Raw genomic sequence first — 13,790 nt, forward strand, 5'->3', positions numbered from 1 at the left:
GAGGCTCAGGTAACCAGGGCCGGCCGAGGCTTGCGCTGCCGGCAGTGGCAGCAGCAGACATGTGATGGGGCATCGCCTTTCCCTGATCGCTGGGTTGACTCCTGCTCCTGAGGACTCCTGGACTGTGAGAGAGGGCAGGCCGGGCTGAGGGACCGCCCCCTTCCAGTACACGAATTTTCATGCAACGGGCCTCTAGTGTTATGCAAATAAAAATGGAAACAGATCAAAAGTAAAAGACTCAAAATAACAAGTTTATGTGAACATTTTTATTAATAGTTGCCATAGTGTAAAAAAAGCTTTCCCTTCAGCAGTTATCAGTGCTTATGTATTTTTAAAAAAAATACTATTAAAAAGCATTCAGTTACAAGTCTGAGCAACATTATTTCCTGCAAATTAAAGGTAAGCTAGATCATGCACACAGTAAAGAAAGCATCAAAGCATCTAAAAGAATTACTATTCAGGGAAAGATTACCTATTAATTTTTTTCTACTAAAAACCTAGCATACTTCATTACACTGAAAGGCATAATTAAAAGCATTATATCAGACAAATGATTATCACATAATGTGGTAAAGGTGCAATAAACTTCATTAAGACAGCATTTTGGAGAGCACCTTTACAAAGTCACATGCCCACAGGGTCTGGTAGGTTATGTAAATTAGTGAAATGACCTGGGTGTGAAACAGTAGGGTGGGTGAGTACATGTCCAATCTATAGCAGTCTAGATGGGCTAGGTTAGGCCAGAACAACAAAGAAGACAATAGCTTAGTTGTTGAAGACAAAATTTGTTTACTTGCTCAAGCTACATGTGGTCAAGGATCAGCTGGGAACTCTGCTCTTTGTCATTAGAGCAGCCACTATGTAGAACATTACAGGTTACCATGGCAGGGGAAAAAGACATTCTACTCTCTCACACTGCACAGCTCCAGTAGCAGCTTAATAGGGCATTTTACACACTGGTATTTGCATTAAAAGTGGCCTGTTCAAAATAATGAATTAAATAAGAAGCAAGTACCACCTTATATTAATAAGCTCTTATGTTCATCTACACTAATAAAAGAGAAAGATTTAATTGACTGTACCTCTGCTACGCCCACAGTCAATCAGGCCCTAATATGCAAATTAACCCAACAATGATGGCGGGTAAATATGCATACGCAGGCGGCGCAGGCAGCGCCCGACGCCACCAGCTGGCGGTGGGGGCAATCGCGGCTTGGACCCGGGCAGGTGACGTCCAGGTCCAAGCCGCGGGGACCCGGGCAGGCCCTGCCAAGGCCCTCCCATGGGGTCCAGCAGAGTGAGAAAGCTGGCGGCTTAGAGGGCATCGCTCCCTCTGGAGCCCCAGCTTCCTCATCCCAGCTGTGGAAACTGACAACAGGTAGGAGGAAGTCCCACCTCCACAGAATCAGCCATTGGTCACACAGCTCTCAAAGGCCTGACAGCCAGGACTCTCATTCACCTGTAACTCAGACCGTGGCAGTAGAGAGGTGGGACTATGTCCAAAGAAAAACTGTTGATACAACATAGCTCTGCAGCAGAAAGATGCCAACGTTATCAACAGAAAATGTCTGAAGAGCAACGTGCTTCTGATCTTGAAAGAAGGCGACGCCTGTGCCAGAATGTATCTGAAGGGCAGCTATTGGAAAAACATCGCTCTGAAGCCAAAAAACACCGGCATCATCAACAGAAAATGTCTAAAGACCAACGTGCCTTTGAAGTTGAAAGAAGGCGGTGGCAAAGACAGAATATGTCTAGAGAACAGTCATCAACGTGTACTAGCAATACTGGTAGGAACTGCCTTCTCAGCGAAAATGAAGTACATGAGGATGCAATTCTCGAACATAGTTGTGTTGGAATGACTGTTAGATGTGAATTTTGCCTATCACTAAATTTCTCTGATGAAAAACCATCCGATGGGAAATTTACTCGATGTTGTAGCAAAGGGAAAGTCTGTCCAAATGATATACATTTTCCAGATTACCCGGCATATTTAAAAAGATTAATGACAAACGAAGATTCTGACAGTAAAAATTTCATGGAAAATATTCGATCCATAAATAGTTCTTTTGCTTTTCTTTCCATGGGTGCAAATATTGCATCACCATCAGGGTATGGGCCATACTGTTTTAGAATACACGGACAAGTTTATCACCATACTGGAACTTTACATCCAGGTGTTTCTCGGAAGTTTGCTCAACCCTATATTTTGGATACAGCTGAAGCTACAAGTAAAAGATCAGCAATGCCAGAAAACCAGGGCTGCTCAGAAAGACTCATGATCAACATCAACAACCTCATGCATGAAATAAACGAATTAACAAAATCGTACAAGATGTTACATGAGGTAGAAAAGGAAGCCCAATCTGAAGCAGCAGCAAAAGGTATAACTCCCACGGAAGTAACAATGGCGATTAAATACAATCGTAACAGTGACCCAGGTAGATATAATTCTCCCCGTGTAACCGAGGTTGCTGTCATATTCAGAAACGAAGATGGAGAACCTCCTTTTGAAAGGGACTTGCTCATTCATTGTAAGTCGGATCCCAATAATCTGAATGCCACTAAAATGAAACAAAACAGTATCTTGTTTCCTACATTAGATGCAATGACATATCCTATTCTTTTTCCACATGGTGAAAAAGGCTGGGGAATGGATATTGCATTAACCTTTTGCACTCGGATGTCGAGTGTGACTCGACACGGTTAGCATTAGAATAAAGGAATCGAGAAAAAAGCAAGCGAGTGCAAAGGGTTAAGACTCAGAAACGACAGTGTAATTAACAATAAGACAAAATGCAAGGGCACAAGTCACACAAATGCAGTATTATGGATTTCATCTTTCCGCCTGGGGACACTTTCAATCCTATTCTAAACTAGGGGCCCGGTGCACAAAATTCCTGCACTGGGGGTGTCTCCTCAGCCCAGCCTGCCCCCTCTCACATACTGGGAGCCCTCAGGGGATGTCCTACTGACGGCTTAGGCCCACTACCCATAAGGAGCGGGCCTAAGCCGCAGTCTGGCCTCCCTTTGTGAGAGACAACCGTGCTGATCAGGGAAAGGCACCAGCCCCATCACCCCACTGCTGGAGCCACTGCCAGTCATCACAGACACCAAGGTGTTTTCATCAACACGGACTCCAGTCCTTTCACAAAGAAAAAATGACAACTTTCTTTAAGCATTTTCAAGATGTGTCTCTCATAGAATATGACATTTCTTTTTTTTTTTTCTTATCCTCACCTGAGTTTATGTTTCCATTGACTTTTAGAGAATGTGAAAGAGAAAGGGAAAGAAAGAGAGAGACATCAAAGTGAGAGGAATACTTAGATTGGTTGCCTCCTGCATGAGCCCTGACCTGGGCCCCAGCCAGGGAGGAGCCTGTAACTTAGGTACATGCCCTTGATCAGAATCTAACCTAGACTCTGCGGTTGGCAAACCTAGACATTATCCACTGAGCCAAACCGTGTAGGGCAGGTTATGACATTTCTTAGCCCTCCAGCAGCGGACCTTTGTTTTTTTTCTCCAGGAGTGTGGTGGAAAAGCCCTAGATCACCTTTTTGGATTCTTATACCCAAGTTACTAAGAATATTACCAGTGGCATACAGGGAGCTTAGCCAATGAGCAGTCAGAAAAGGTATTTCCTCTGTAGTTCACACCTATCTCCTGTGATCTCTGGCTCCGCCCCTGCCAAGGCCTAAAGCCTCCAGCCCTTGGCAGGGGACTCCCAGCTGGCTCGATCGCCCTGCTCCACCCCCAGCCAAGGCCGAAAGCCTCTGTTTGAGGCTTGGGCCCTGGGCAGGGACCCCCAGGTGGTGCAATCGCCCGGCTCCACCCACGGCCAAGGCCGCAAGCCTCTGGCAGAGGCTTGGGCTCCGGGCAGGGACCCCCAGCTGGCTCCGATCGCCCGCAGGGGACCCCAGCTGGCTCTATCGCCTGGCTCCACCCCCGGCCAAGGCTGCAAGCCTCTGGCTGAGGCTTGGGCCCTGGGCAGGGACCCCCAGCTGGCTTCAATTGCCCGCAGGGACCCTCAGCTGGCTCAATTGCCCGGCTCCACCTGCAGACAAGGCCTAAAGCCTCTGTTTGAGGCTCGGGCCCTGGACAGGGACCCCCAGCTGGCGCAATCGCCTGGTTTCACCCACGGCCAAGGCCGCAAGCCTCTGGCAGAGGCTTGGGCTCTGGGCAGGGACCCCCAGCTGGCTCCGATCGCCCGCAGGGGATCCCAGCTGGCTCTATTGCCCGGCTCCATCCAAGGCCAAGGCCGCAAGCCTCTGGCCGAGGCTTGGGCAGGGACCCCCAGCTGGCTCCGATTGCCCGCAGGGGACCCCAGCTGGCTCCCAACGCTAGGCTCCACCCCCAGCCAAGGCTGCAAGCCTCTGGCTGAGGCTTGGGCCCTGGTCAGGGACCGCCAGCTGGCTCCAATCACCGCAGGGGATCCCAGCTGGTTCCAATGGCCCAGCTCCATCCCCAGCCAATGCCGCAAGCCTCTGTTTGAGGCTCAGGCCCTGGGCAGGGACCCCCAGCTGGCTCTGATCGCCTGCAGGGGACCCCAGCTGGCTCCAATCTTCCCCTCTGATCTTCGGCTCCAATCGCCCAGTTCCAACCATGGCCGCACTCTGAGGCTGCAGCCATCTTGGTTGGGTGTATTTGCATATTCGCTTTCTGATGGGCTGTTGGGCGTGGCTGGTGGGCGTGGCTTGTGAGTGTAGCGGAGAGATGATTTGCATATTACTGTTTTATTAGATAGGATGCAGAAAATAAGTTTAATCACTTTATCAGTCATTATTTGCATCAATGTTGTTTTTATATCATGAGTTTGTTATTGTTGTTATATCATTTTGTTATTGTTTATTTATTAATAAAATTATGTATTATTTTCATATACATTATACTCATTTCCTTTTATCTTTCACACTTTCATTATAGAGAAAGGGCAAATAGCAATATTAAAATATTTCCTCTAATTCCCTTTCAATGTGCACGAATTTCGTGCACTGGACCACTAGTTATCCATAAAATGTAAAATTTAATCTTTGCAAACAGGCTATGAAATAAATGCATATCTTCACCTTCATTATACAGAAAGGTAAACTGAGACTTGGAGAGTTTAAATAACTCAACCAAGTTGTCAGGGTGTAAATGAAGAGTTAATACAAACTAGTGCACTCTCCTGGGGAATACATTCCTTTCACTCATCTGAAATAAAAGGGGATTCATATAGCACCATTCTTCAAAAACATAAGTGTATTTTTCTATTCTGTTGGTGGACATTTAGGTGTTTTCAGTTTTCGACAACTAAAAACAATACTATTATGAGCATTCTTTTAGGTGCATCTTAGTATATCTATATATATAAAAGCCTAATATCCTAAGTTTCTGACCATTCAACCAGTCGCTATGATGCACACTGACCACCAGTGGGCAGACGCTCCAACCGGTAGGTTAGCTTGCTGCTGAGATCCTGCCCCTGTGCCCACTGCAGCCTCATAACCTACCTTTCAAGGTGCACAAATTCATGCACTGGGCCTCTAGTCTGTCCTATCTAATAAAGGCAGAATATGCAAATTGACCGTAACTGCGACAAAGATGGCAGCTCCTACAGCCAATAAGGAGGGAATATGCAAATTGACACAACAAGGTGAGAGGCAGAAGGCGGCTCTGGCCGGAGCGAAAGTGGTGCCGGCAGCCAGGGGAAGGAAGGCCTGTTCTTGCATGAATCTTCGTGCATCGGGCCTCTAGTATATATATATATAAAATCCTAATATGCAAATAGACTGAATGGCAGAACCGGTCGCTATGACGTGCACTGACCACCAGGGGGCATGTGCAGAACATGGCAGGTGACAGCAGCAGGAGGCAGGGCACAGAACATAGTGGGCATCAGCCACAGCGGGATGGTGGAACAGGTGAGCGGGGGCGCCAGACCAAGGTGGGGTGTCGGTCGCTATCACTGGGGTTACTAAAAATTCTTTGCTCCTGTGTGCTGTGGTCCCACGGGGCGCTCGCACCTGCTGCCAGCCCCGCCCCAGCTCACACCCGCTGCCGGCACCAGAGCCGCCATTCACACCTGCTGCAGGTGCCCGGCACCAGCCCCGATTGCTCGGCGCCATTAGTGGTTGTGAGTGGTGGCTGCCAGCCTCGATCACCCCTTAGGGCTTCTCCACCTCCCTCTGCTCCTGAGGGGCAATTGTGGCCAGCAGCCACCTCTCGCACCCGCTGACGGTGCTGGAGCCGCTGCTTGCACCCACTGCTGGTGCCTGGTGCCGGTCCTGATCCCTCGGTGCGGTCAGTAGGTGCAAAAGCAGCGGCTGCTGGCTCAGATGGCCCCTCAGGGCTTTTCCACCTTCCCCTGCTCCTGAGAGGCAATCAGGGCACCAGCTGCTGCTTGTACCCGCTGCTGGTGCTGGCCCCAATCGCTCCACACCATCAGCACATGGGAGCGGCGGTGAAGGGAGCAGGGCTGCCAGGCAAGGCCAGGAAGGGTGTGGAGGATGAGCAGAGACCCGCCCCTGTGCCCACCGCAGCCTCGTGGCCCACAGTTCCTTTCAAAGTGCACTAATTCACACACTGGGCCCCTAGTTTATATTAATAATAGCCTAGGTGGTCATCACGCCATGATGCCCTCATGCCATCACAATCCCATCAGCAGGAGGCTATGTGCGCAACAGGCCCGTGCCGGTGGGAGGTGCTGCATGCGTGACAAGGCAGAATAGGCCCTTTACATGGGGGAGGGGTGGGACCTGAGCACTTGGCATGGAGGAATAGGACAGGCTCTATGGGAGGGAATGCAGAGCGGAGCTGCGAGTGGAGCTGGTCATGTTCTGGCGTGGCGGCTCCTCTTCAGGTGTGACAGGCTGCAGCGGCCTGGCTGAGAGGGAAGGGGAGAATGCGGTGCCCAGAGCACAGTCACCATGGACTGCCCGGATGAGAGGCCTCCTGCCAAGGCCCGCTGCCTGAGCAGCTTGGAGCCCTCTCAAGATGAAGTGCCACTGCCACCTCACCACTACCGCTCATGTGACTGCCTTGCCTCCACCAGAGCAGCACCCTAGGCTCTGGGAGGAAAAGGAGGCGGCACAGGTCCTGGCTGACATGAGCAGGGTGGGATTGGGCCCCACTCTGCCCACGCCGTCCCCCTGTCATTCTCGAGGAGGGGGGAGTGCACCCAGTAGGAACACCTGGGTGCCGGGTGTTCCTACTGGGAACCTGATTTCGAGTCTGGGTATGGGAGGGGCCCCCTTCCACAGAGAGCCTAGAAACATTCTCTCCTGAGGAGGTGGCTGGGGGAAGCTTGGAGATGGACATTCAGGTTACCGAGCCAGAGCCTGAGCCGGAGCTGGAGCCAGAGTCGAGCGGCTTTGGTGGAGAGGCTCTAGATACCTGTAGCATAGGGGGACGGGAGTACCAGGTATTAGCCGGTCTACAGGGGAGGGAAGAGGCCATTATCATAGTGGAAGATGACAAGGAGGAGGTGAAGGAGAATGTGAGCACGAGGAGGAGGAAGCGGAGGAAGAGGCATGGGGGGCCCACGGCTCCAGACTACCTCTTTAGGGCAATCCATCGAGGAGCACCGGTGTCCCGGGTCTCACGCGATTTCTCTTGCTGGGTCATTAGTATATAATAAAAGCCCAGCGACTGTTACCATATAATGACCAGAACAAGCAAGGACCAACCAACCAGCTGGTAGCTATGATGAGCACTGACCCAGACTTTGCTGTCAGCGCTCTGACAGCCCCGAATCCCATACCCGCACCCCAGACCCTGACAGCAGGGAGGCGGGAACCCCATTCCTTGCGGAATCGGCCATTAATCAGCTTGCTGTCCGCGCCAACAGCCCAGATTCCCGTTCACCCACACCCTGGACCCTGACAGCAGGGAGGTGGGATCCCCATTCCTCACAGAATCAGCCACTGGTCAGCTTGCTGTCGTGCCCTGACAGCCCCGAATCCCATTCACCCGCACCCCGGACCCTGAAAGCAGGTATTAACAGGATCTGCAGAAGGAGAGGCTGTTCTGATTCCAAGAAGTTATTTGTCCCTGTCTGACACTAGCCTCCCATTTAAATTAGTTTCCCGTGATGCCAGCATTTGCGATGACAATAAATCACAGGGACAAACTCTAGACAGAGTAGGAATATTACTAACTGAACCCATTTCCAAATATGATCAGTTGTATGTTGCTTTCTCTTGAGTTTGAAGAGCATGTGACGTTAAAGTTGTAAATACTTCATCACAAGGGAAATTAGTCAAGCACTCTGAAAGTGTTTTTACTGTAAATATGGTATACAGGGAGATATTAGAATAAGTTTAATCAATTTATCAGTCATTTGCATCAATGTTGTTTTTATATATCATGTTTTTGTTGTTGTTATATCATGTTGTTATTGTTTATATAATAAAGAGGTAATATGCTAATTGGTCCTAATGGTGTCCCAGTCACAACCAGTCAACAGGCTGCGCATGCACAGGAGCTGGTGGGCAGGGATGGGGGCTTCTGCTGAGGTGAAACTGCCGGCTGAGGTGAAGCTGCTGGCCTGCTTCCCTGGCCAGGGACGTGACGCTGCCTGCCTGTGTTCCTGACCTGGGATGTGGCGCTGCATGCATGCATCCCCGCCTAGCGCTGAGGTGAAGCTGCCTGTGTGCATCCCTGGCCAGGGACATGAAGTTGCCTGTGTCCCCAGCCTGGAATGTGACGTTGCCTGCGTGTGTCCCTGCCCAGCACTGACGTGAAGCTGCTTGCCTGTGTCGCGGCCTGGGACGTGAAGCTGCCTGCCTGTGTCCCCGCCTAATGCTGACGTGACGCTGCCTGCATGTGTCCCTGGCCTGGGACATGGCACTGCCTGTGTGTGTCCCCACAAGCACTCATGTGAAGCTGCCTGACTGTGTCCCCAGCTGAGGACATGACACTGCCTGCATGTGTCCCCAGCTTGGGATGTGATGCTACCTGCGTGCATCCCCGTTCAGCGCTGACGTGACACTGCGGGGGGGCCAGGCATGACGGGTGTGCAGCTCGCCGGGTCTGGGTCTTGCCCAGTGGGTGGGGCCAGCCGGGTCTGGGTCTCAAGTGATTTTGAGGCATGCACAGGTGTGCGGGGACTTGACTCTGGGTCCCACGGCGTACCCCACAGTCTAACAGGAGGGAGGAGAGAGTCTGATACCCGCACCCAGGACCCACATAGCACGGCACCTGCACCCAGGACCCACACAGCAGGGCGGCAGGAGCCCCATCCTTCACAGAATCTGCCATTGGTCAGCTGCTATCAGCAGCCTGACAGTCAGGAATCCCATTCACCCGCACCCAGGACCCACACAGCAGGGTGGCGGGAGCCCCATCCCTCACGGAATTCCCTTTTAATGTGCATAAATTTTGTGCACAGGCCACTAGTTTATTAATAAATTTATATATTATTTTCATATATATTTTTACCAATTTTCTTTAATCTCTGAAACTTCTATTATAAAGGGCAAATAGCAATATTAAAATATTTCTTCTAAATAATTCCCTTTTAATGTGCACAAATTTGTGTACCAGGCCACTAGTCTATACTAGTATATATAAAAGGCTAATATGCTAAGTGTCCAACTGGTCACTGTGATACACACTGACCACCAGGGGGTGATGCTCAACGCAGGAGCTGCTGTGATGCATACTGGCTATTTCAGAGAAACGGCACTGCAGATCTGGCACCCACAAAGCAACACTCGGCTTCCCCCAAGTGGGACACAGGCCCCGCAATCACCCCAGAGCAACACCCCACCAAATCGCAGCCAATGCTGCCAAGACCCCATGGTGCAAAATGCAGCCCACAGCCCAGCCTGGAAACAGTCGCTGTGGATGCCGGGTAATGACGTCACGTAGCAGCGCCCAGCTTCCTCTCCCTAGCGACTAGCCTCCTTGGAGTTTCTTCAGCCCAGGAACATGACTTGCTTCATAGCCAGGTGCAAACATTTCACACTTTAACCAAATGCCTGTGAAGCGTTTTCCCATGCCTCATCTCATTTGATCCTCACAGAAGTCCTGGCGTAGGTAGATAGGAGTCTCAGTGGAATCCTATTTTCTTTTCATTAGCCGTAAAACAGAGATTTAGAAAGTTTAGAAACTTGACCCGACTGAAAAGAAGTAAGAAATGGTGGACCTTGAAAATGACTTCAGATTTTCTCACTGTGCAGAATATAGTCAAACACTGCTGCAGTTAAATATTTTCCCTGTGTGATCTACAATAATAATCTGCTTCGTGTTGATATTTACTGCTGTGTTGCTGACAATTACCTGAAAGAGAAGTTGGGGTGCTTCACTGGGCTGGAAAAAGTTTAGCTAAATCAGAAAGCAGGTCTAATTAAGCAAGTTTATTCTATATATATGTATAAAAAAGGCTAAGTTGACTCACGCATGCACATTTATATATATAAAAGCCCAGCGACTGAACACCGGAACGACCAGAACAACCGGTCAACCGTCGCTATGACGTGCACTGATCACCAGGGGGCAGATGCTCAATGCAGGAGCTGCCCCCTGGTGGTCAATGTGTTCCCACAGTTGGAGTGCCGCTCAGCTGACTGGGGTGAGCAGTGTCCCCAAATTAGGAGCAGCTGCTCCAAGGGCAGATCCACAGCCGCTCGGCTTACTGGAATGAGCTGTGCTCCCACTGTGCACGAAGCCGTGCACTAGGCCTCTAATTACATGTAAAGCTCACGCTGGCGCCAATTGCATGTGTGTATTTTCATCTGTCATTGTCGATCGTGAATTTGGTTGACACTTCTATTACAGAGAAAGGGCGAATAGCGATATTAAAATATTTCTTCTAATTAAATTCCTTTCAATGTGCACGGATTTGTGCACCAGGCCACTAGTGCAGCCATAAAAAAGAAGGAACTCTTACCTTTTATGACAGTATGGATGGACCTGGAGATTATTGTGCTAAGTGAAATAAGTCAGTCAGAGAAAGACAAATACTGTAAGATCTCACTTATATGTAGAATATAATGAACAAAATAAACTGATGAACAAAATAGAAACAGAGGCATGGATACATGGAACAGACTGTGCACCTGTCAGACAGGAAGAGGTTGGGGGGACTGGATGAAAGAAGTTGAAGACATTAGCCAGAGAACATATATGCATAACCCACAGACACAGACAACAGTGTGGTGATAGCCAGAGGGGAAGCAGAGACAGGGGTTGGGTGGAGGTGGGCAAAGAAGGGGAAAATGAGGACGTGTAATAATGTTGTCAACAATAAAGTTAAAAAACTAACTAACTTAAAAAAAATTAAAAAAACAAAACAATGGATGCCCTTGAAATGGTTTTAATCAGATTTTGTTATTAAAATATTGCTTAGTACTTCTTATAAGAAACCCCAAAGGAAAAATTTACTACCAAGGAAAGTTTTGCTTTCTTTGAGAGATACTCACCTGTTTTCTTTTAGATAATATTATGTAAATGACTACATACTCTTTTCACTGTGACAGCCAGAAAGCTTAGAGCCGTATCTGAAGTTCTTGAGCCCTTACTGCCTGCACATTTGTGTTCCCTTCCCCTACCTCTCTTGATTGTGTTCTACTGGTCTATGTATTTTCTGAATCACTTCTTTATTCTTATTTATATTTCAGAATTATTGTTTTTGTAGTATTGTCCTTTAAAGCTACTTCAGCCATTTATGGAATAAGATACAATCTAATTAACCAAACAAAAATAAACAGCATAAACACCACAGCCTCATAATGAATGAATCATGCAGATGCAGTCCCAGCATGCCACCCAAATCACTCATTTGCTGTAAAAACCTAGTCAGATCCAGCAAGAAAACCAGATGGCACAGGAAACCTCTCTATGCAAAGAAAGAGCAGCTGAAGAGCATGGAAGGCCCTTCCTGAAGGAGCGGGGCAGTTAGGACAGCCAGTGCCAGCAGCAGCAGAGAACTGGAAAGTGTCAAGCTGCTGGGAAGTTATGTACTGGATCGAGGCTAGAGGGAAGCCAACCATATTCTCTGAAATACTATTAGAAAATAATTGAATTTACTACATTTTTTTTTCAAAACTACAGAAGTGTATTTATAATTCCCCCTTTTAAAAAATAACTAAAATTAAAGATAATTTCGAAAGGACTGGAGACTTCTGCTTTCAATCAAGATGAAGTAACAGGAACTGAACTTACCTTCCTGCCTAAAGCAACCCTCTCCTTCCAACAAACAAAAAAGAGAAAAATATGCAAGACACTGGTTTATGAAACTGTACCTCAATCAAACCAGGAGAGTGATTGTTAGAAAAAGTGAGTAGGCCACAACATAATGAAGGGAAATCCAGGGTGAGCCCAACAAAGACCTTGAGTTGAAGAAATAGAGCTGAGCCCTGGCTGCTGTGCCTAAGTGGTTAGAACATCGGCCTGCACACCTAAAGGTTGAGGTTTGATCCCCAGGCACTAGCGTGCGAGAGGTCACCAATAGATGGATGTGTCTCTCTCACATCGATGTCTCTATCTCTTTCCCCCTCCCTCTCTCCCTCCTTCTTTCTCGCTCTTCCTTCCACTCTCTCTAAAGAAAATATCAATGGAAAAAATATCCTCAGGTGAGGATAACAAAAACAACAACAAATAAAGAGACAGAGCTGAGAGTCTAGAAAGAACAAGACAAATAGAGGTTCTTATGTTATATGTGAAGTGCTAAATATTACTTGAAGGTAGATTATAAGTTAAAGACTTGCATATGGGTATTCATTGCAATTCATGTGAAATAGCCAAATACTGAAGCAAAGTCACAGTCTATCAACACATAAATGGATAAGCAAATTGGTATATATTTATACAATAATATCTACTAATAAGAGAAAGAAATGATATGTTCATACATACAACAAAAAGAAAAATCTTAAGCCTGGCCACCGTGGCTCAGTGGTTGAGTATCGAACTATGAATCAGGAGGTCACGGTTCGATTACCGGTCCGCACACATGCCTAGCTTGAGGGCTCAATCCTCAATGTGGGGTGTGCAGGAGGCAGGGATTGATGATTCTCTCTCATTATTGATGTTTCTATCTCTCTCTCCCTCTCCCTTCCTCTCTGAAATCAATAAAAAAGTATATAAAGAATCTTTAAAAAATCATACTGAGAGAAAGAAACCAGACAAACAGCACATATGGTATTACATTTATATAAAACTCTATAAGACACAAATTAATCTATTGAGTCAAAAAACAGATTGATGCCTGGTGGTGATGTGGAACAAGACAGATTACAAAGGGCACTAAGAAACTATTGAGTGATAGATTGCAGTGATTGTTTTTACATATGTAAAATTTTAAAAATTGTACACAATAAAATATGTGCAATTTATTGTATATAAACTGTTCCTCAATAAATCTGTTTAAAAAACATTTTTGGACTTAAATTAGGTTAAAAACCAAAAATATTTAGACTACCTATAGTGCTCTGGCTCCAGAGAGTAAAAATAAAAAAGGTGAAAGCTAGAATAAAATATCTATAGTTTTTAAGGGTCAGAATAGAGAAACTAACTACTCAAATACTTTCTTATTAGAAATAAAAGAAGTCCCAGAAAATTATAGTGACTTGTTCAAGGTGTAACAGCTAGAGTTAAGTACTTACTAAACTGTTTAAGATCCATAATGGTAGGGATTATGTTACTTAGGTCACCACCGTATCCCTTCATACCTAGCACAGTGCCTGGGACATAGTAAAAGCTCAATAAATATTTATTAAAAAGGAGAGTAAAAAGGAAGATAAAAGAAAAGAAAATCTCCCTTGCAATATGACTGAACATTTCTCCCTAACTTCAATTCTCCAATTTCT

At 47.2% G+C, this 13,790-nt stretch overlaps 1 protein-coding gene across 1 annotated transcript; it reads left to right on the forward strand.

Annotated features, from left to right (window-relative positions):
- Window positions 1–207: 207 nt before the first annotated feature.
- LOC307108878 (uncharacterized protein) lies at window positions 208–3,888 on the forward strand. The gene is made up of 2 exons (XM_079787152.1): window positions 208–3,689; window positions 3,760–3,888. Exon 1 carries the CDS (start codon window positions 1,496–1,498, stop codon window positions 2,705–2,707), a length of 1,212 nt encoding a protein of 403 aa, XP_079643278.1. The 5' UTR covers window positions 208–1,495; the 3' UTR covers window positions 2,708–3,689; window positions 3,760–3,888.
- Window positions 3,889–13,790: the final 9,902 nt, after the last annotated feature.

The sequence above is a fragment of the Cnephaeus nilssonii genome (genome assembly GCF_951640355.1).
Source record: "Cnephaeus nilssonii genome assembly, chromosome: 13".
In the NCBI taxonomy this organism is placed as follows: domain Eukaryota; kingdom Metazoa; phylum Chordata; class Mammalia; order Chiroptera; family Vespertilionidae; genus Cnephaeus; species Cnephaeus nilssonii.